The following is a 21,803-nucleotide window of genomic DNA, read 5'->3' on the forward strand; positions in this document are numbered from 1 at the left end:
TAATACGTACTTGGAAAGATGATGATGATGATGATGATGATTTTTTATTGGGTTATTTTACGACGCTTTATCAACATCTTAGGTTATTTAGCGTCTGAATGAGATGAAGGTGATAATGCCGGTGAAGTGAGTCCGGGGTCCAACACCGAAAGTTACCCAGCATTTGCTCATATTGGGTTGAGGGAAAACCCCGGAAACTTGTCCCGACCAGGTAACTTGTCCCGACCGGGAATCGAACCCGGGCCACCTGGTTTCGTGGCTAGACGCTCTAACCGTTACTCCACAGGTGTGGACATGATGATGATGATGATGATGATGATGATGATGATGATGATGATAAAAAATTTCAACACAGTATTAAAACCGTAATGTTTCTTCATAACCAAATCAGCATCAAAATCTGATCTTGCAAAGTCACTTTTTTTTCCTCTTGCACAGGAGGGCCCGAAAGCTTACTCAGAAAAAATCCCAACCAGGTAACCTGAACCCAAGCCCGCTCGTTTCATAGTCAGACATGCTAACCTTTACTCCACAGCAGTAGACTAAGCAAAGCCACCTTACTTTTTGGACCTCGAGAAGTGTAAGAAGAATGTTGCTGCACAAAAGACTGGACTCACTGACTGAGGAGAGGTTTCCCAGTTTCTTTGTGGTACAGCACAGGGATCGGGACACCCCACACCCTCTGCCTGGAGATGCACCAGAACGGCCGTCGCTCCAGCTGATTCATGAGGCCACCCCCACTCCTTGCACTGCTGCTGTGCTCTGGATAGATCTGCACTCCCTTCAGAGCTTCCTGTAATTTTTCGACAAAAATGATCATTATCATCATATTTTTATATTTTTATTCTGACACTTACTTACTTACAAATGGCTTTTAAGGAACCCGAAGGTTCATTGCCGCCCTCACATAAGCCCGCCAGCGGTCCCTATCCTGTGCAAGATTAATCCAGTCTCTATCATCATACCCCACTTCCCTCAAATCCATTTTAATATTATCCTCCCAGCTACGAATTTATAAAACAGTTATATTACCGGTTGTTCTTTATGGTTGTGAAACTTGGACTCTCACTCTCAGAGAGGAACATAGGTTAAGGGTGTTTGAGAATAAGGTGCTTAGGAAAATATTTGGGGCTAAGCGGGATGAAGTTACAGGAGAATGGAGAAAGTTACACAACACAGAACTGCACGCATTGTATTCTTCACCTGACATAATTAGGAACATTAAATCCAGACATTTAAGATGGGCAGGGCATGTAGCACGTATGGGCGAATCCAGAAATGCATATAGAGTGTTAGTTGGGAGACTGGAGGGAAGAAGACCTTTAGGGAGGCCGAGACGTATTTTTTTTTTAATTATAGAGTACAAATATAATATAGGTTGATTAATTCATACACATAGGCTATAAATTTATTTAATCAAGTTGAAGATATTAGAAAGTAAACACGTTTAACAATAACAAATTACTTTTTTTGTCATTTAATCACGTATCATAATACATATAAATCCGACATAAGAACTCAAATCTAAGTAGGAATTGAACACCAAGTTAACACACCTGTGGTGTACAATCGCATTCTCTGAAATGAGAATCATCAGATACTCACAATAGCTTCGTGCTTGATCCTGTTGGTGTCAATGAACCACTGACGACTGGCTCTCAGGATCACTGGCTGCTTGGTGCGCCAGTCATAAGGGTAGCTGTGCACCAGCTGCTCGGAGTGCATGACGTCAGCAGAGATGAGTCTGAGAACGGCCTCGGTGCCTGAGGACAACACAGCCAGGCCCTGCAGCTCAGGGCCAGCACTCACTGTGTAGCGGCCATCTTCATCCACCAGGCTCTCCTGGACACAGAACGCAACTGTGATTTGCCACTACAAACAACTACTGTATCTTCATAACAGGTTAATCCATAAAAAATTCAAATTTAATAAAGAGGATTAAAATAGATTTAAATCTAAGGAATCCAGTCCCTCATTATGAGATGAAAGAAAGGAGTTCTCATATATGCTTTGTTACGTAGGATGCAACCTTCGTGATATTATGACAGCAGCAGAAGAGATTGAAGATTAGCTGTCCTATTCAAAACCTGGGCTACTCAATTTTTTGTAACCCTTCATTCAAGCTTTAAATTCCAGACCTTACAGTTAGTTACTCTGTGAAAAGATTTATTAAATCTACATACTTAGACTTCAACAAACAAAATTTGATAACACAATCTCAAGGGAATAAATGGAACTCTCTGCATCATAATCCACAGTTAATTCCCGATTTACCAAGAAAATCGTCTGTAGCTGCATTTAGATTGGCAACAGGCCATGACTGTTTGGCTAAACACCTGCATAGAATTGGAATATATCAGTCCCCTAACTGCCCATTGTGCAACTCAAGCCAAGAAATGGATTCGGAACATCTCAAAATCTGTGCTTCAGTGGCTGGCCATGATAATATCTTTGAAAAATATTGGAGTGCAAGAGGTCAAATGACTTTACTGTCAAACGCCTGGCATAAGAAAACAACAACAGTTAGTATGAGCAGCTAATTTATGTATTTGTAGATCTCCTGTCCAGATCCAACAATGTGCTCAGTTTGAAGGGAGGTTTCGACATGAGCTCATTAACAGTTCCCTCATAAACACAATAACCTCCAAAGCAACAAGCACTAGTGATAATGACTGTGAACTGCACAGGAACTATGTAATGATGAAACCTGTCTCATCAAAGTTTGTGTGCAAAAAAAAAATCTCAGTTGCACTTAAAAAATTTGAACTCAGGTCCTCAGTGTGGAAAGCTGCAGACATATGACAAATAGCCCACGTCTATATCCAACCAGATGTTTGATTTGAACCTGTTTGTCAAGTGTGCAAAACTCTTAAAAAAAAAAAAAATCATTTCAGCTAACTGCACTCTCTGAAATGAAATAAACATCCAGAAAAATGCAGTCACTTACAACAGGAATGGAATGTTCTAGAGCCACTACGAAGTCTTCAGGGCCGTGAGCTGGGGCGGAGTGCACAAGACCCGTGCCCTTGCTGGTGGTCACATGTGATGCAGGCAAAAATCGCCCAGCTTGGTCTGACTTGAATGGGCGATGATAGGTGGCTCCACTCAGACTATTACCTGCAACCACAGGGATTTGTGTGAGTGTGGGCAATCTGAACAACACAAACTTCTGACAGTGCAATGCCCGTGAACATGAGACGAAAATTAATCAGTATCTGGTTATCTGCATAACAAAACAGCGCTAAAAGGGAGGAATGAAAGAAGGAACACGAGAAAAAGAAACATCTGTTGTAAATGTAGCATACAGGGTGTTAGTTAATATGTGGGAAGCCTTTGAGAAATGAACAGAAGAACTAAAAATCAGCAAAAAATTTCAGGTAAATATATAGTTAATATATATTTTTTTGTTTTTTTTTTTTTAATTAGGTCATATATGCAAATCAAGCTTTCAGGTATAACTCCCTGTAAAGTTGATTTGAATAATTTTGAGGGAAAAATTGTTCCGGAGGCGGGTATCGAACCCAGGACTTTTGGTTAAACGTACCAACAACGCTCTACCAACTGAGCTACCCGGGAACTCTACCCGACACCGATATAGAGGGAAAAGTTGGATCGGTCACCGATATAGAGGGAAAAGTTGGATCGGTGTCGGGTAGAGTTCCCGGGTAGCTCAGTTGGTAGAGTGTTGGTACGTTTAACCAAAGGTCCCGGGTTCGATACCCGGCCCCGGAACAATTTTTCCCTCAAAATTATTAGGTTTCCTTATTAAAACATTATTTTTACATTTTGTTAACTAAGTCCGTGCATAATATTACAGACATTGTTCAAAATGGCCACCTTGAATTCTAATATAAGCTTCTATAGTAGAGTAGGGTTCATGTAAGATAATTTACTAAAAGCCAATATGGTCGTCTTTTCAGCATTGCCAACGGTTACCAGATATCACCAAAGCAGGTAAAATCATAGTGCTACATACTGAAATAATAATAATAATAATAATAATAATAATAATAATAATAATAATAATAATAATAATTTAGTTATGATTGACTGATTGATCTAATACTAAAATGTACGAAAAACATTGATTTGACAAAATAATTTATGATCTGTGAGGTATAATCTAAAATTTTATTTTGTTTGACCACATGAAATGACTAGTGCGAACTTTGAAAACTGAACAGTACTTTCAAATGTATGCTGTTTATTAATGATTATATATTAATAATAGTAATTATAAATTTTCAAATAATACTCGCTAGTAACTTTGGTTTCATGAATATTGGCAGCTTCTTCAAAGGCAAATGATTCTGACAACATAACAGTTATAAAGTAACTGCCAATTGTAGTATTAATTGACAGCACCGAAATTCGAAACAAAGTTGGCAAAATAAAATTCAATCTGATAACTAGAAAATCACCTAATTCACTAGCATATGTAGTAACGGGAGGAAAAGTTTAGGTTACACGTTTAGTACATAAAGTAAGAAAACCCGGAATGTAAATGCAGCATCATGGACTGTCTTACACTCCTCTATATCCCAGATGTCTGTTATATCTGCTGACATTCTTCTTCAACACGTTGGTGAAGAATTTCAATGTTCTCAATAGGTTTTCAATACACAATTATTGCTTTTAAATGTTCCAATAAGTAAAAATAGAATGAATCGAAGTCTGGGGAACGAGCAGGCCAGAATGTGTGTCTCCTCAAGACCTATCCATTTATTAAGCAATCATTACAGCAAGAGTCCACACTTGTGGAGTAACGGTCAGTGCATCTGGCCGCGAAACCAGGTGGCCCGGGTTCGATTCCCCAGACGGGGCAAGTTACCTGGTTGAGATTTTTTTCCGGGCTTTTCCCTCAACCCAATATGAGCAAATGCTGGGTAACTTTCGGTGCTGGACCCTGGATTCATTTCACCGGCATTATCACCATCTCATTCAGATGCTAAATAACCGAAGATGTTGATAAAGCGTCGTAAAATAACCTACTAAAAAAAAAAAAATTACAGCAAGAGAGAAATGAAGTGTCGCTCTGTCATGCATGAACTCCACAACAAAACTCGAAGCTTCCACAATCCCTTGTTTTCAGTTGTCAGGTGGCAATAATAAGTACATAATTTTTACAAGGTTTACTACTGATTTTATAATCATGACCAGCTAATATAAGAACTAAACAACATGAAATAAAAAGTATCTGTAATTTAAAAAAAAAAATCAAAATTGACTATATATTTACATAAACTTTTTTGCTTGTTTTAGATCCTCTATCCATTCTCAAAAAGTTTCTCGTATATATTAGTTAACAACCTACATAATTACAATAATTTAATTGTATTATTGTCTTAAGTTACTTGAGAATCACAGAACAGCTCTTTCCATTACCTGAGAAAGTGCTGATGATGTCCACTTGCTGATCCAGTTTCTGTCGCAACATGTCCACCAGGTCAGAAGCAACAATGTACACCTCTCCACTGAATCCAGCAATGGACACAAGACTGTAGGAAATGTCTGGACTGAAGCAGACGGCCTGGTTGGCAGGGAGTGTCCAGGGTGTGGTGGTCCAGACCAGGGCGAAGAGTGGTGTATTATTTGGAACACTGGCTTGCAGCGAGTCCGGTATCCTCTGCATGGCAAGCCTCACTGTCACAGCTGTGCTCCGGTGAGCTGGATTGTACTCTAGTTCGGCCTCTGCTAAAGCAGTCCTGTACATTGCAAATGACAACTTCATCACTTTATTCCTAGAATATATTAATTTCTTCTAATTTTTTACTAATATTATTATTATTGGGCGGCCAGGTAGATCAGTTGGTAGAGCAGCTGGTTATGGACTGTAAGGTCCGGGGTTCGATCCCAAGTGGTGACGGGATTTTTCTCGTTGCCAAACTTCCAGAACGGGCCCAAAGGTTCACTCAGCGTCCTATAAAATTGAGTACCGGGTCTTTCCCGGGGGTAAAAGGCAGTCGGAGCGTGCTGCCGACCACACCACCTCATTCTAGTGCCGAGGTCATGGAAAGCATGGGGCTCTACCTCCATGCCCCTCAAGTGCCTTCATGGCATGTGGCAGGGATACCTTTACCTTTTTATTATTATTATTATTATTATTATTCCATTTGAAATGTGGATATGGAGAAGAATGGATCCATTCTCTGTAAATTCCTACTTTGTCATTTAACATGAAAATTAACGTCATGCATTCAATAAGCTTCACTCAATACTGAAGGCTACTCAATTTTTCCGTAACACTTTATTCAAGATCTGATTTTGCAACATTACAGTTGGTATAAGCAGCTATTTTTATATCTGTTTATCTGCTACAGAGATCTATTTGCACAGTTTGAGGGTAAGTTTAGACATGAGCTCATTAACAATTCCCTTGTTAGTTCTAAACAATTACTAATGATTACAACTGTCTCACTGTTACCAATATCTGAAAGAATAACGTGGAACAGAAGTACCAAACTCAAGTTTTCTTAAAAGTTGGTAATAATAGGCATGAATTGCATTACTTTACTTTATATTAGTTGGTATAAGTACACTACAGAATATGATTACACTAATAATTTGGACACGTTTTTATTTATTTATTGTCCATAGCTGTGGAGTAACGGTCAGCGCATCTGGCCGCGAAACCAGGTGGCCCGGGTTCGAGTCCCGGTCGGGGCAAGTTACCTGGTTGAAGTTTTTTCCGGGATTTTCCCTCAACCCAATACGAGCAAATGCTGGGTAACTTTCGGTGCTGGACCCCGGACTCATTTCACCGGCATTATCACCTTCATATCATTCAGACGCTAAATAATCTAGATGTTGATACAGCGTCGTAAAATAACCCAATAAAAAAAATTATTTATTTATTTACTTCTTGGTTCATTTGTTTTATTTTATTACCTCGAAGATGGCGACCAAAACACTGGTTTCACGTCACGATACACCAACCCCTAGAAAACAGAAGAAGCAAAAATCATTGCAACTCTTTTGTCTTATAGTAATGTACAAAATAGTTATACTATACTGTACTGCCTAGGCTCAAAGAAAGTGTCAGATTGAAGTACACCTGTGTGGCATGCTTAGTCACCGTGTTGCCAACATTACTGCAGATGTTATGGCAGCAAGTAGAAATGAAAGGAGTTATAAATCTGTCGACTCACAACGAAAACAGAAAGAGAGACTGACTGCTGGCAAAAAAAAAAAAAACAATAATGCTGCTGATGATGATGATATTATTATTATTATTATTATTATTATTATTATTATTATTGTAAACCTTGAGCTAACCTATTATTGGCTAATCGCTTTTGGCTAGTATAGCTCGCGCAAGAAACGATTACCGAAAACCATGGTGGCGTTGCTGTCTGTTTTGACGTGTGTGTGTAGGCACGCCGAGGGGGGAGAGGTGCGAGCCGATGGAAGTACTGTCTCTTCCAAGAAGATGAACAAATGAGGACATCGCTGTGGAAATGAAGAACGTAGCAAGAGAAAAATTCGAAGCTAAATAAATGCGCAACATATGTTTACGAATGAAATAATAATACCGTGTGATACAAGACACATATTCACATGCAATGGAACAAACTAAAGTCGTAATGTAACTATCACAAAACAAGACTGATTCTATCGATGTCATTTCTCTACCAAATGTACTCTTGAATATCATTCAAACTATCTCGTGACCTTTCCTGTCACCAGCTCTTCCTTATCGCAGTGTTTGATTTGCATTCCTTCTGTCGGTATTCCGTACTTGCGAGACCTATACATTAATATTAATAATAAATACATATAATAATAATAATAATAATAATAATAATAATAATAATAATAATAATAATAATAATACCAGTAATAGTTCTGTCTCTCTGCTATAAACAGCTATTATTACGTATTGTAAATTAAGATATACCGGTACTATATTGAACAGAATTTGTTTTTAATTACTACAAAGGATGTTGTTCTCATGGACACATATCTGACACTCCAAAACATAAAGTTCTGCTTATTGATACCTATATCTAGGCTTTAGTGTACTACTCCTATAGAGGGAAGCTCGGCTCAAGATTATTAACCAAGCAGCTCCAGTCTCACAAAATACTGTAAAATGTTGTCAACTTCAATTACATCTTTCCTTTCAAAGCATCAATCTCGAAATTTTAGACATAAAACAAGGATCATGTACCAGGAAGTAAAAGTAAAAATAAAATTACTCTCTGCTACGATTGTGACACAAATATTCACACTGCATTAAGGGTACTCCTTCCTGCCTTACCATTTCATACAGCTTCAAGAACTGCTGCAACTGATTCTTCACGTACGATTTGTCAAACGTGAAGTAACTGGTATCCCAGTCAGCCATGACACCCCATGAGCAGAACGCGTCCTTCTGCTCAGAGATGGCTGCCCTCGCAAACTGCTCAGCTGCAAACACACACCCGTTACAAAGACATAAAAAACAATCTTTCTGCAAAACTTCTAAGTAAGTGCAATGGTTACTTGTCGAAATATTCACTAAAAAGACACATGCACAACATGAGAAACAAAAAAAGACTAACAGAAACTGTTGCCAACCTTTCTTCCGTATCTCAACAGCAGACAAATCAGTTCTGCCATCCAAAGCTTTAAGCTCAATAGGGAGTCCATGGCAGTCCCAGCCAGGAATATAATGAATCCGGTACCCTTGCAACAACTTATGTCGGGAGATGATGTCCTTCAAGATCTGTAAAACAGGACAAAATGCCAGGATCTCCAGACATCCTAAATCCCCACTGTTCGTTGTTTCTCTCTATATAGAATGGATTTTGCAATCTATCATAGATCCCAAATTTTCATCACGATGCTGAATGGGCACTGGTCCCATACACTGGCCGAAATTTCATGAGAAAATTTCGGGATTCTTTTATTATAGGATATCGCTTAATTTTCGTCAAGTTTGACAAACGATTCTGACGTCACAACATGGCCGACGTAAACCAACACGACGAGTAAATAAAACTCACTGAGATATCATCTCAACTAACCCACTAACCTTTTCACATACGTCGACCACATGACATCACCCCATTCTCCAATCTAGCCAACATATATTCTCATAAACACACTACCGATTTCTTCTCCCATGAGAAATTAAATCAGCACTCCTTCCATACCAACAGTCCAAGCCATGATGCGTTAGATCATGCAGCCACGGCACAGGACATTTTTTAAAGTTCTTAGTCTTCTACAATACACCCCAGGATCATTGCTATCCTGTTCTCTATTTGAAAGAGCAAGCATGTAGCTCTGAAACGTTAGATGTCTCTATGATTAAGACATGGTGTAAATCTTTATATTTAATATTTACCCTAGGTGACATGATTTTCGGTGCTTTGTATCCACAATGACATCTACGGCTTGTCATCAGTCTATGATGAATTTCTGCACTCGGTTTCTTATTACTTCTAAGAAGGGTTTTCAATAATTTAAATTCAGTTTATTCTCTGAAACCAACTTCTAGATAGGCCTATTTTATTACTTCCATAAAGCCTATGTTGTTGGCTATCCTACAGTGACCCATGGCAGTACTATAAATATGTGAATAAAAGACGATTTTCGTAAAAGAAGAGTATTTTTTCTGGACCATTTCTTTTCAGAGAGAAGTGTTGACAAAACAAGAACTCGCTTCCACCGAGAATATTTTAACATAAGGTCAAGGGAAAATTTCTCAACTGTTACACCAGCACTGACAGATAACACTGTGGAAGTGGACAGGCTGTGGGGAGGGAACTGCTAATACTATATGCAGTCGTTACAATACTACACTAAAAAAGGTAAAGGTAAAGGTAAAGGTATCCCCGTAACATGCCATGAAGGCACTTGGGGGGGCAGGGAGACACTATATTACAGAACATGCTATGCCTTTACTATATAGTGTGTATAGCAAAGAAGTGAAATAACTTACTTTATTTATTGCATGCCCCATGTGGGGTTTCCCATTCGCATATGGAGGTCCATCATGCAAAATAAATTCTGGTCCTTGCACATGTTTTCTCTGCCAGTTATACAAAGTAGAAAACTTGCATTTCTGTAAAAAAAAATAATAATAATAAAATCATAAGTTACATAACTTCTATTTTTATATTTAGTCCGCACCTTTATTCCTACACAAATATGTAAATAAAATTAGTACAGTCTACTCCATAAATCAAAGTTGAAATTAAGTCTATCCAAGAAATTTAATATCAAAGAAAGTGGAAGTACGGCACAATTAATCAAGCGCAGTTCTGAAAATACTGTACTTGCATCTTATAGGCTAGATAAATGTTTATTTAAATTTAATACACTATATTAAAGCGCCAACTTCGTATTCATCAGCCAAGTAGGCTAATCGTAACATAACCTAAAATAAGGTTTCATCTTAGATTAATGACATTTCGGTATTCACAACTGTAGAGGAACATAGACGAATTTTCAAGGAAAGGTTGCTATTTTCTACATTTAACCTTACCTACTTAACCTTGATGAACAAGATGGAACATAGTGGTTACGATATAGAATAGGATACAAGAAGGAAGACAACGAGCTTTCCTTGGAAATAACCGAATTCAACACTATGTTGAACTATTTAGTCAAAAATATAATGCAAACACACCTCATTCAAGTATTTATCTCGGTCTATTCTCTTCTGTGAATCCAAACGTAATGGAAAATTAGTCCGTGGAAGAGCAATTGTATTAGTGTATTTCTTTTTTTCAGGTTTTCCCTGAGCATAACATGTCGCACTACTTGAGAAATTACTTCTCCTGGAACTATCGTAACAGGCATTCAAAAGACGACACTGTAATTTGAATTCGCACCATTTCAATCGCACAGCCATGTTTTCCGAAATGCAATGGTGGCAGATATTATTTGTACCTCACATTCATGTAAATTATGAATTGAATGTACCGGTAGATGTGACCAACAGATAAATATGAGTGATGTAAATGTACAATACTTTATTATTTAGTAAACTATTGTTTCAATGAAAGACAATTTTATGACCATGTGAAATTTCTTCTGCTACACACACCACATCCATTTTAAACAAACTCCCATCAATCATGTTCACCAATATCCGAACAAAATATTGCAAACACGTAAATAATTTTCTGAAGAATGACAGATAAAATTTATGAGTTTATATTGTATTCTGCAAAATTTAATCGTACTTCTGTTACTAACAAGCTGCACTATTATTTAAAACGTTTAAAGAATGTAATATGCAACATTCATATGTTGTATGCAATTGAAATGTATTCAGAGTCACCAACACATAAAAGTTACCACATTGTGTGACTATATTTACCATTATCTTTAATGGTGCACTTTTGTTGGAAGCTATAAAGTTTTATTATGATTTGTAGGTTAGGATTACAAGAAGTGCAAAAATATCCAACAGCTACGTTACACACGCTATAGATCTACTTCTTAAACTTATTTTTAGTGCACAAAGTGTATCAAAATGGACGCTGTTACTGTTGATTACACTCAATCTTGTCGGTTATGCTTATCAAATCAAGGGATCAGAATACCGATTTTTGTTGACGAAATGAATGGTACAACAGATGAAATGCTACCTTCAAAGATATTAACTTGCGTTTCGATTAAAGTAAGTTACTGAATAAAATTGTCATGCAGCATAAAGTATGATTTTACAACAAAATGGATAGGTAACTGATACAAGCCCCACCCCCTTTTTTTTTAATGGTTCTTGCTAATATGAACATATATAATTCAGATGCAAAGGAAGAAATTATACAAAATATCAAAGGAACATTTCATTTGTCCTATAGTATACTTTGTGTATTTTACTTTAAAAACACCCCAAAGAACCAGACGTTTTACAATCATTTACTTAGCATCTTTCCCCATTATCTCAGTTATTCCTAGTTGTTGTTATGACATACTTACCGGTAATTTACTCCTACTGATTGTATACCTAAAGACTTCAATATCGATCTGAATGGTAGGGCAAAAAACTCAATAATATTACTAGGCCCATACTGTGTTTCCTAATCTTAAACTGGATTTTATTTACTCAAAGTTCCATATAGGCCTACTTATATTTAAGTCCCCATTTCATATTGTAGCTTTTAATTTTCTTTTTCAGAACTTCTGTTGAATGTAACACACCCATTCCGTTTTTATTTTTCCCTTCCATTTTTTTAAATGTTACTGGTATTGTGTACCTTGTAGATCTTGCAAAGATAAAAATATTCTATAGGTATATCTAGGATCTCTTTTATGGACTTCCAATCTTGTGGCGTCTACCGGACATTGTAAGCATTTATAAATGCCTCTTCTTTACTTGGAGAGAGAGAATCTCAGTTGGAATAAATCCTTCTACAAAATTTAGTTTTTGTGGCATGGGTCCCTTTTCCATTGAGCCCCTCAAATTTAAAATATACAGTTAATTACAACACATTGCTTAAAATGTTTTTTATCTTTTATTTTATTGTGCTTCCTCAAATTAGAGCCTGCCATTAGACAAAGCATACAAAACAATATAAATGATGAAAGATAACAGAGTAAGAAAAAAGTAAACAAGTACACAAACAGTTTACAGACTAAAAAAAGTTACAAGTAAAGAAGCAATGAAAGCTAATAAGAGAAAGAAAAAAGATAATGTTGCGTTAGTTTTTTCAGTACACTGAATTAGAGTCCATATAGGTGGTTTCGTAAAAGTATGACTGACTCTCTAATTATGAGGAGGGCCAGTTCATTCAGAAACGATTTGTGCAGTCCTAGGGTCTTACAGAATTGAGAAGAGAAGTTAGGTATCGTTCCTCTTGCTCCAAACATCAATCCCGTAACACTGATATCGTGAAGTTGGTATTTATCTTTATAATACGGGATGGTTGGAACGTAGATTGCTCGTTTCTCCTCATGTACAGTATTATATAAGACTCCACTCGTCATTACTCAATATACCTAAGTCTAAGATGATAATGTGTTGCTTACCTCGATTTTAAATATTTTTTATTCCTGTAAAAATGTTTATTATTTTTTTTTTTGCTTTAACTACAGCAACCAAATAACGTTATTTACGTATTTACTTTGAACAATTTTATTGCATGTCATTGTGACAGTTTAATGATAAATGATTCACGTGGTAGTGACAACGATATATTTTTTCAATAGGTTCAAAGAGAAGACCCATTCCCAGCTTGGATATGTCAAGTCTGTCATAAGAAAATTGATGACATTTACGAATTTAGAAGAATATGTAGTAATTCAGACACAGAGCTGAGAAAGAATCTGAGGTTACACTCAGCATCGAAGGTTTGTACAATATAGTCATAGGCCTATATCAATATGGCATGGTACATTAAGCTTAACTCCTAGAAACCTAAAATTTATATTATCGAGTTCATGATTAATAAAAATAAAAAAATGGAATAAAAACAGACAAATGTTAAGTTTGTAGTACTAGAATACAACAGAAAATTAACTTCATAAAGTTATTTGGTAATTTATGTGTGTGTAGGTGTCTTGTTATGCTTGTACTATAATATACACATGCTGTATACTTTAAATTAAAAGTTTAAATTTAAAATTTCTCTTTTTATTACATTCACCTTAACTTATAGTTTTTAAGGGGAAACAAAGACATTATATACTTTCAATACATTGCTAACACCAAAATGGCTTCAATGCAATGAATCACGGTAGTATTGTTATTTTATACAGCATGGCAATCAAAGTGTAAAAGTGATCTTAGTGACAATTTCTTACGAATATCTAAGATTATACTTCGTCGACGAAGTCCTCTGGGTCTCTTCGTGTTAATGTTAACCCTAATCTTCAATCCTGTTTTGGGCACTTGAAGTTGACCTTGAAGTTGAAGTTGATATGAAGTCCCTTTTATGGATCAATGGGGACAATTTCGCAGGCTGGTCATGCTGTCGCACATTCTTGGGACGGTAATATAATATGAAGATGGAGCAGTGGTGGAATGAACTAGCAGGAGAAACCGAAGTAACCTGCCTATAGCCATTTTGTCCATCACAAGTTTCATTGGCACTGCCGGGGATCGAACTCTGGCCATCTTAGTGAAAGACCATCTTGATCTAACCGACTAAGCCACAGCTCCGTTTGTGTTATTGCTAGGGACTCTATTTTATGGTAAATAGCTATAGCTGCACTGTAAAACTGACTTGAGAATAGTGATTATTTCGTATTTATAAATGTTTGGGGATCGAACTCTGGCCATCTTAGTGAAAGACCATCTTGATCTAACCGACTAAGCCACAGCTCCGTTTGTGTTATTGCTAGGGACTCTATTTTATGGTAAATAGCTGTAGCTGCACTGTAAAACTGACTCGAGAATAGTGATTATTTCGTATTTATAAATGTTTGTCATTAGGCATATTTCACAAAAATATTTAATTCAGAGTAAATTAAATTCTAAAAATCTAAATAATAAATAAATAATCACAGTGTGTAAATCTGAACTTAAATTACTTTATGCTCGACCATGCCGAAATGTATTAATTATACACCTGGTAGCAGCCCTTTAATGGTCCTCATTAAAGTACACCTATTCATTAAAGTTCAGGTGTTCCACCAATCAGAAAATACCATTGTAGCAATATGAAAGCGCAAGTATCGATTATTCTCGGATATGCAATCGAAAGACAACTAGTGCGAGACATTTGTTTCTCGGAAAAAATCAATACTTTCGTGTCTGCGCACATCTCACAATTTACGAGGTATTGCACAAGGTCAGTTCCGCTCCTCAGTCAGATAAGAATAACATGAATACTTATGAATAATTTCAAGTTAGAAATATGGTCGAGCATAAAAAGTCGTATGAAACTTGACTATAATGGTAATTAAGACGCTCATATTAAAAATTATGAAACTCACTTGCTCTCGTTTCATAAACATACTCGCGTCTTAATTACTACCATTATAGGCTCGTTGCATAATGGACTATTATTTAACCACAAAAAAATCATGCATTTTTTTCTCCAAAACAATTTTCATGTAATGTATAATAGAGATCCACTGGTCCCCTGAAACTGGAACCTGATTTTGTATTACACAAGATTCAGTTTCCTAAATCGCTTCACTATTCTATATGCAATACACAAATTAATTTTCTATACATTTACATTTTCTATCACACCAATACTTGAATAACTTCACTATACTGGGAGCAGTGGATCTCCACTATAACCACAGAACACGGCAGAATTGAATTTTTAATGACCGAGCATGACACAGTAACATCACAAGTCAAGCTGCGTTGAGCAGTGCTCCTTTCTTGTGGCATTTAAGTAAGCTAATACGGTATTTCAAACAAATGAATGGAGGATTTTGTTTCGTTATTCGCAGATATTTAGTTATTTCACTACATTTCTCCCTAAATTCTCATTTCGCGTCAATAGGACCATTTCGCGTTTACAAATTTAAGCTGTTAAAAATGATATATTTTTTAAGTGATACCCAGAGAAGCATAAATACAAATATTCAAGAATTTTAGCTGATATTGCTGTTTACAAAAAAACAGGGTCTCTGGTTGTTGTTAACAATAATAATCATCATCATCATCATCATCATTATCCAAGCAACTAGAAGGCCCAAGACTTGTTACGGTCTCAGTGAATCATTCTCTGTCCATCTTTTTTTTTTTTTTTTCAATGGTCCAAAGATCTCTTCCCCTGGAGATGGTATTGAAGCATGGCTTTTCACATGGTTTTTCCACTGCAGCTGGTACTTGTTTATATAAACTGTCAGACTGGTTGTAATTGAAGTTCTTGCATGATATCCTCATTTCTTTTGTGGTCCAAGCGAGTACATCCTAGTGTTGCTCTCATAAATTTCATTTCACAGGCCGTTATTCTGCTGATATCAGTACTTCTCATTCTCATAATAATAATAATGATAATAATACTACAGTGTGGTCGCATCACACTTGATCTGAAGAACGTAGGCTGGGGCAAGTCTGTAGAGCACGAAGTAACACGGGATATTTTAGATCAGTAATCGCCAGCATATTGCACTCGTATAACTTCCATTAATTAATGCCATGCACACAATCCTCATTCTATTTCACTAACCTGTGTTACAATAGTTGCTGAAAATGGTGTCCATTAACATTCAGACATTCCCTACATCTTTTGATGAAATTTTAATTCACACACAAAAGTTCTTCTTTCGTAATCCTTCTAATTTCTGTTCTTATATTGTCGGTTTGTGGGTTATTTCTACAGACTATTTTTTTAGAGTTCCCCACAAATAATCGCACGTGGTAAGAAAGAAAGACAATATAAGAACAGAAATTATAAGAATAACGAAAGAAGAACTTTTGCGTGTGAATTCAAATTTCATCAAAATATGTCGGGAATGTCTGAATGCTAATGGACATCACTTTCAGCAACTATTGTAACACAGGTTAGTGAAATAAAATGATGATTGTATGGATGACATTAATTAATGAAAGATATACGAGTGCAATTGACAGGATTTTTTCTCGTTGCCAAACTTTCAGAACGGCCCCGAGGTTCACTCAGCCTCCTATAAATTTGAGTACCGGGTCTTTCCCGGGGGTAAAAGGCCGACCACACCACCTCATTCTAGTGCCGAAGTCATGGAAAGCATGGGGCTCTACCTCCATGCCCCCCAAGTGCCTTCATGGGATGTTACGGGGATACCTTTACCTTTTACACGAGTGCAATATGCCGGAGATTACGGATCTAAAATGCCGCATTTTACCTCGTGCTCTACAGGCTTGCTCCCGCTTGCTTTCTTTGGATCAAGCGTGACGCGACCGCATTGTATAATGGAAATAGTAGTTGGCTCTAATAATGTTGCAGGAACAAGTGGAATCTTCTGAGGTACAAGAATCAACGATGGTCAACTGTACAGACAAAGAATCACCATCAATAACCATTGGTACAGGTATTGACATTATAAAAATAAAACAGGAGCCAACAGATTCCTCAGTGAATGTTGATTACGACAGCAACAGTGAGGTAGTGAACCACGTGTATGTGAAAATGGAGGACCAGTCGAATTATCTAACAGAGAGCACTGGCAGTGAACAGACAGAAGCCTCCTTCATATCACCACAAGAACAGGAAGTGGTGGATCATGATCCACAGACAGAGTACACAGCACTCGTGACAGGGACCCATGGCCTGGAGATCCAGCCTATTTATACCGAGAAATGCCATGCGGGGCCTATGCCCCAGTTACTTGTTGTAGCGCAGAAACGAAAGTTGCGCCCAAGGACGCCCAGAAATGTACCAAGTGTGACTTTAGAATGTCCGATGTGTTGTTGTCCTTTTACATATCAAGCAGCGTACGACAAGCATAGGAAGATATGCAAGAAGAAGGTTTTGCAGAAACAGGGCAATGGGTTGATGTGCGCCATCTGTAAAGTAAAATTCGAGTCACAGTATGCTCTTGTGTGCCATGAAAGACTGCATACAAAGTCACGGATCAAGCCCCGTGAAGTGACATTTTCGTGTGATACCTGTAACATAGTATTTCAGCAGAAAGGAGAGCTTATCTGCCATCAGGCGCAATATCACCGCGCGCAGGTCAACCGCAACATTGCGCAGCAGAAGGTGTTTGCATGCGATAAGTGTGGCCTGTCCTTCGTGCACAAAGGCGAATATATCTTGCACAAGGAGTTTCATCACACTGCTTCACGACTCACGTGTCGTCTACCAATCTACCGCGCTGTGGCACAGGCAGCTGATGGCAACAATCGTAGCTGAAGGTACAGTCAAAGCTTTATATGAAGTCAGTCCCCAGTTATTTGCTGTAGTCTAATTAAAACTACTTTATGTGTGATGTCTCACTGAGTGAAATATAGGATGTAGGTCCTAAAAATAAAGTTTTATGTGTCTAAAATAAGCTTTTACTTCCTTTTTAGGCTGTATAAAATTAAAAACAGTCTAGGAAAACGCTGAAAGTTAGAGACTCCAGCATTAATTTATACAAAACGACCCATATTTTTATCCAACTTTTCATCTAAAATTGCAAGTCTCATCCAGATCATTCCAGGAAATCATTCCAAAAATGATCCTCCATACATTCTTAAGTTAGATGCCATGGAACTACTCTGCAGTACATATAAGGATCACCTTCAAATTTATACAGATGGATCTCTAAATCCTAATAATGGGACATCAGGAGCAGGGTATTATATTCCAGAATATCAAGAAAGTTATTTCATACCATGTTCATCCTCCTCCGTCTTGACACTGAATTGCTAGCTATTGATGCTGCTCTTCAATGTGTTACTCAAATTTCTGAAAAATCTATTTGCATACTTACAGACTCCAAGGGGGCTATATTTAATATAATTAAATATGTACCAAACCTATATGCACATAGAATTATTCCAATTCAGAAACAACTAAGTAAACTAAAAGAACTCCAAAACGAAATAACATTTCAATGGATACCTAGTCATTGTAGTATACCTGGAAACGAGAAAGTCGATAATATTGCAAAACAGGCAACATATTTGAATCCAAGACCTCTTCAAGTGGTATCTCTATCCAATGCTTTTGCTTCAGTAAAGTCTCATTTTACAAACCTATGGATCAACAATTGGCGCTCTTCTGACAAAGGAAAAATTTTACAGTCTGTACAAAAGAAACCAGATGACCTGGAAATGTACAAAAACTTGCCCAGACATGCTCAAACATTTTTAACAAGAGCAGAACAGGTCACATTGTCACTCAATTGTACCTACACCGATTTCACATTTCTGATAATCCTACTTGTCTGTGGTGTAATAATCATGATGAAGATCTGGAACACATTCTTCTTTACTGTCCATTCATAAACCACAAAAGAAGTAAATTAAAATCATCAGTACCAGTTGCAGAAGACACAGCCCTGCAGTATATATTGACTACACCCCAACTCTGGCTACTAGCAACAGGCATCTATAATGAACACCAATCAAAATACCCCTCATTTCTCGTGAAAAACAACAGAATAGACTATAGTGGACTTAATGTTGTCGGCAAACAGCTGGATACATTAAGAAAATTGATTGATTCATCCATTTATTACACATAAATTACATTAAACGAGAGGTTCAAATTAGAATGAAATAGTAGTACAGTCATTAGGATTACTTAAAATACAATGTAAATACCCACAAATGCTGCACATTTATCCAGACATGGCTGAACGTTCTGTACTGCCTTCACAAACGTATCATTTGACACCCAACCACACTCCTCCCAAATTACCGCTTCTTAAAGTAATCACATCTCGAGGTTTCCTACCACACCTCCATTCGAGCAGCAATTCGGGTACAATCGTACACAGACAGTTTTGTTACCATGGTTACTGCTTCAAGATTTATATTTTTATACAAAACATTTTCCAGTAAATTTTCTGATTAAATGCACATAAGACCTCACTGAGAATAAAATTAAATTAAAGTTTAATTTGTGCTTCAAATGATATGGAACCCAGTACATTTTAGCAGTAGAATGGGTCAACTAACCTGACTGCTTATACTACTACAGTGTAATAAAAAGTTTGATATAAATATGGGTCATCCTGTATATGGGACTCTTGTAAATTCAAACACTTCTGAAATCGCTGAAATTGTGTAAAAATATGGTTTTCACTAAAAGATATGGATAAAAGTAATTCACAAAAGAATGGGGTTTACTTATGTAAAAAGCAATTTAAATAAAATTGAAATATGATCGCCATTTTGTATGGTCAAAGCATTCATAGAGTTCTGAGTATAATTTTTAAATGTGGAAAAATATAAATGGACAACAATGTTGAAAACCACTTTAAAAAGTGAGAAGTGGATAATGACTAGCTGTATACTGCCAGTGTTTTATTTATTGATAAGCTGCTATCAAGTTTATTTTGGGAAGCTCTGTTAAGAAAGAGATGGCTACTTCACTAGTCTGTTTTACTTTGTAAGTGATATGTATTGTACATATTTTTAAAACTGTAAATAAGTCACATAACTTATGAGATCTAAATGCAATTAAAAGGGCATTATGAAAATAAATGAACTGAATATACACAATTTTACCAGTTTACTTTATTCTATAGCACCAGTATCACCTTTTTTTCTCGAAAATAATATATTTCTTAGAATATATATAATGCCTAGGGGTTCATTTCTCTTTCCTTCCTCCTCTTTCTACTTTTCTGTTCCTAGTGCTGACCTGCTATGGCACTAAAATCGTCCTCCAGTGGCTTAAGGAGGGAAAACTGGTCATCAACAAGATCTCCCAGCTAGGTCCAATGGACCCGTCGACCAACAGCAGGTGTGGTCCTCCAGACATTCTGGGGGTTGTGTGTGAATGAAGTAGCCACCAAAACGTTAAAATATGGTGTTCACTTAAATCGGCTACAACTTGCCATTTAACTCCAATATGAAATGAGTACCATTAAGGTAAAATTATCCGGAGGTAAAATAGTCCCCCAATCGGATCTCCGGGCGGGGACTACTTTAATGGTACAGAATCAACTAAAACTCAATCCCAAGGGAAAAAATGGAACTCTCTGCATCAAAATCCACAGTTAATTCCCGATTTACCAATAAAATCGTCTGTAGCTGCATTTAGATTGGCAACAGGCCATGATTGTTTGGCCAAACACCTGCATAGAATTGGAATATATGTCCCCTAACTGCCCATTGTGCAACTCAAACCAAGAAATGGATTCGGAACATCTCAAAATCTGTGTTTCAGTGGCTGGTCATGATAATATCTTTGAAAAATATTGGAGTGCAAGAGGTCAAATGACTTTACTGTCAAACGCCTGGCATTAGAAAACAACAATATATATATATATATATATCCTTTATTATGAATAAAGAATGAAAGACAAAACAAGTTTTAGTAAAAGTTTTTTTTTCAAAAGTCCTCTCCAAAGATACCTTATACGACCTAGGTTCAAATTTGACTCTGGTTACCCCTACTTTCGGTTTGTCCCGAAAAATTGAACTATCACCAATCAATTTTTTATACAAGTTTTCACTAAAAATTTTTTTCCACGAACACCCACTATCATGTTTTCGAGAAAAAAGGATGATACCGGTGCTATGAAAATCAGTCCAAAGTAAGTTTACAAGGTGAACTTCTGATATGAGGTCTGTCTAGGACGTATCCACCATTTTGAATATTTCGACAAGTGATCAGTTTACTTCGAACCCAGACAGATGGAAGCATCACTCTCTCACGAGGGTAGTCAGTTGGCAGTGAGCAGGGTTGGCCACATAAAGTACACGATACATTAGTCTGCAATGGAGGGGGAAAGGAACTGTTCACCCTACCTCTTATCTTCTGACCTAGTTGCCTCATGAGTGGTGACTTATTTGTGACACTTATATAATATGCAAATCAAGATATCAGGTATAACTCCCTGTAAAGTTGATTTGAATAATTTCGAGGGAAAAATTGTTCCGGAGCCGGGTATCGAACCCGGGACCTTTGGTTTAACGTACCAACGCTCTACCATTGAGCTACTCGGGAACTCTAACCGACACCGACAATTTTTCCCTCGAAATTATTCAAATCAACTTTACAGGGAGTTATACCTGATATCTTGATTTGCATAATACACGTCACTGTTCGTGAACAGAAAACCACAATTTAAGTCACACGGAGTTAGTGTGCACTCGAAGTTGGTTGCTTGACGGTTGTCAGCCCACTTTGAGGTCTGTGGATATAGAGGGAAGAATTGTGTCGGTGTCGGTTAGAGTTCCCGAGTAGCTCAATGGTAGAGCGTTGGTACGTGAAACCAAAGGTCCCGGGTTCGATACCCGGCTCCGGAACAATTTTTCC

The 21,803-nt window shown here is 37.1% G+C and overlaps 2 protein-coding genes and 1 non-coding gene across 4 annotated transcripts in view; 2 read left to right on the forward strand and 1 right to left on the reverse strand.

Moving 5' to 3' along the window:
• Nucleotides 1-10,984, reverse strand: part of IleRS-m (Isoleucyl-tRNA synthetase, mitochondrial) — a 30,229-nt gene extending 19,245 nt beyond the window's left edge. Inside the window, exons 1-9 of the mRNA XM_069824606.1 lie at nucleotides 10,619-10,984; nucleotides 9,929-10,051; nucleotides 8,560-8,707; nucleotides 8,261-8,409; nucleotides 6,889-6,938; nucleotides 5,386-5,705; nucleotides 2,948-3,117; nucleotides 1,606-1,842; nucleotides 618-793 (exon numbers count right to left, since the gene is read on the reverse strand). Coding sequence (XP_069680707.1) covers nucleotides 618-793; nucleotides 1,606-1,842; nucleotides 2,948-3,117; nucleotides 5,386-5,705; nucleotides 6,889-6,938; nucleotides 8,261-8,409; nucleotides 8,560-8,707; nucleotides 9,929-10,051; nucleotides 10,619-10,843 — 1,598 coding nt within the window. The 5' untranslated portion in view covers nucleotides 10,844-10,984. The remainder of the gene's footprint in view (nucleotides 1-617; nucleotides 794-1,605; nucleotides 1,843-2,947; nucleotides 3,118-5,385; nucleotides 5,706-6,888; nucleotides 6,939-8,260; nucleotides 8,410-8,559; nucleotides 8,708-9,928; nucleotides 10,052-10,618) is intronic.
• A 342-nt stretch (nucleotides 10,985-11,326) lies between these two features.
• On the forward strand, nucleotides 11,327-17,890 carry LOC138698580 (zinc finger protein 613-like). 2 transcript variants are annotated; one of them, XM_069824607.1, is made up of 3 exons: nucleotides 11,327-11,617; nucleotides 13,150-13,290; nucleotides 16,830-17,890. In XM_069824607.1, the coding sequence occupies exons 1-3, from the start codon at nucleotides 11,471-11,473 to the stop codon at nucleotides 17,736-17,738; spliced, it is 1,197 nt and encodes a 398-aa protein (XP_069680708.1). In that variant the 5' UTR covers nucleotides 11,327-11,470; the 3' UTR covers nucleotides 17,739-17,890. The 2 variants fall into 2 exon arrangements, with proteins under 2 accessions (XP_069680708.1, XP_069680709.1); XM_069824608.1 differs by lacking the exon at nucleotides 13,150-13,290.
• A 3,831-nt stretch (nucleotides 17,891-21,721) lies between these two features.
• TRNAH-GUG (transfer RNA histidin (anticodon GUG)) lies at nucleotides 21,722-21,793 on the forward strand. The gene has a single exon. It is a non-coding gene; the product is annotated as a tRNA-His (tRNA).
• Nucleotides 21,794-21,803: the final 10 nt, after the last annotated feature.

This window comes from Periplaneta americana, chromosome 4 (genome assembly GCF_040183065.1).
Source record: "Periplaneta americana isolate PAMFEO1 chromosome 4, P.americana_PAMFEO1_priV1, whole genome shotgun sequence".
In the NCBI taxonomy this organism is placed as follows: Eukaryota; Metazoa; Arthropoda; class Insecta; order Blattodea; family Blattidae; genus Periplaneta; species Periplaneta americana.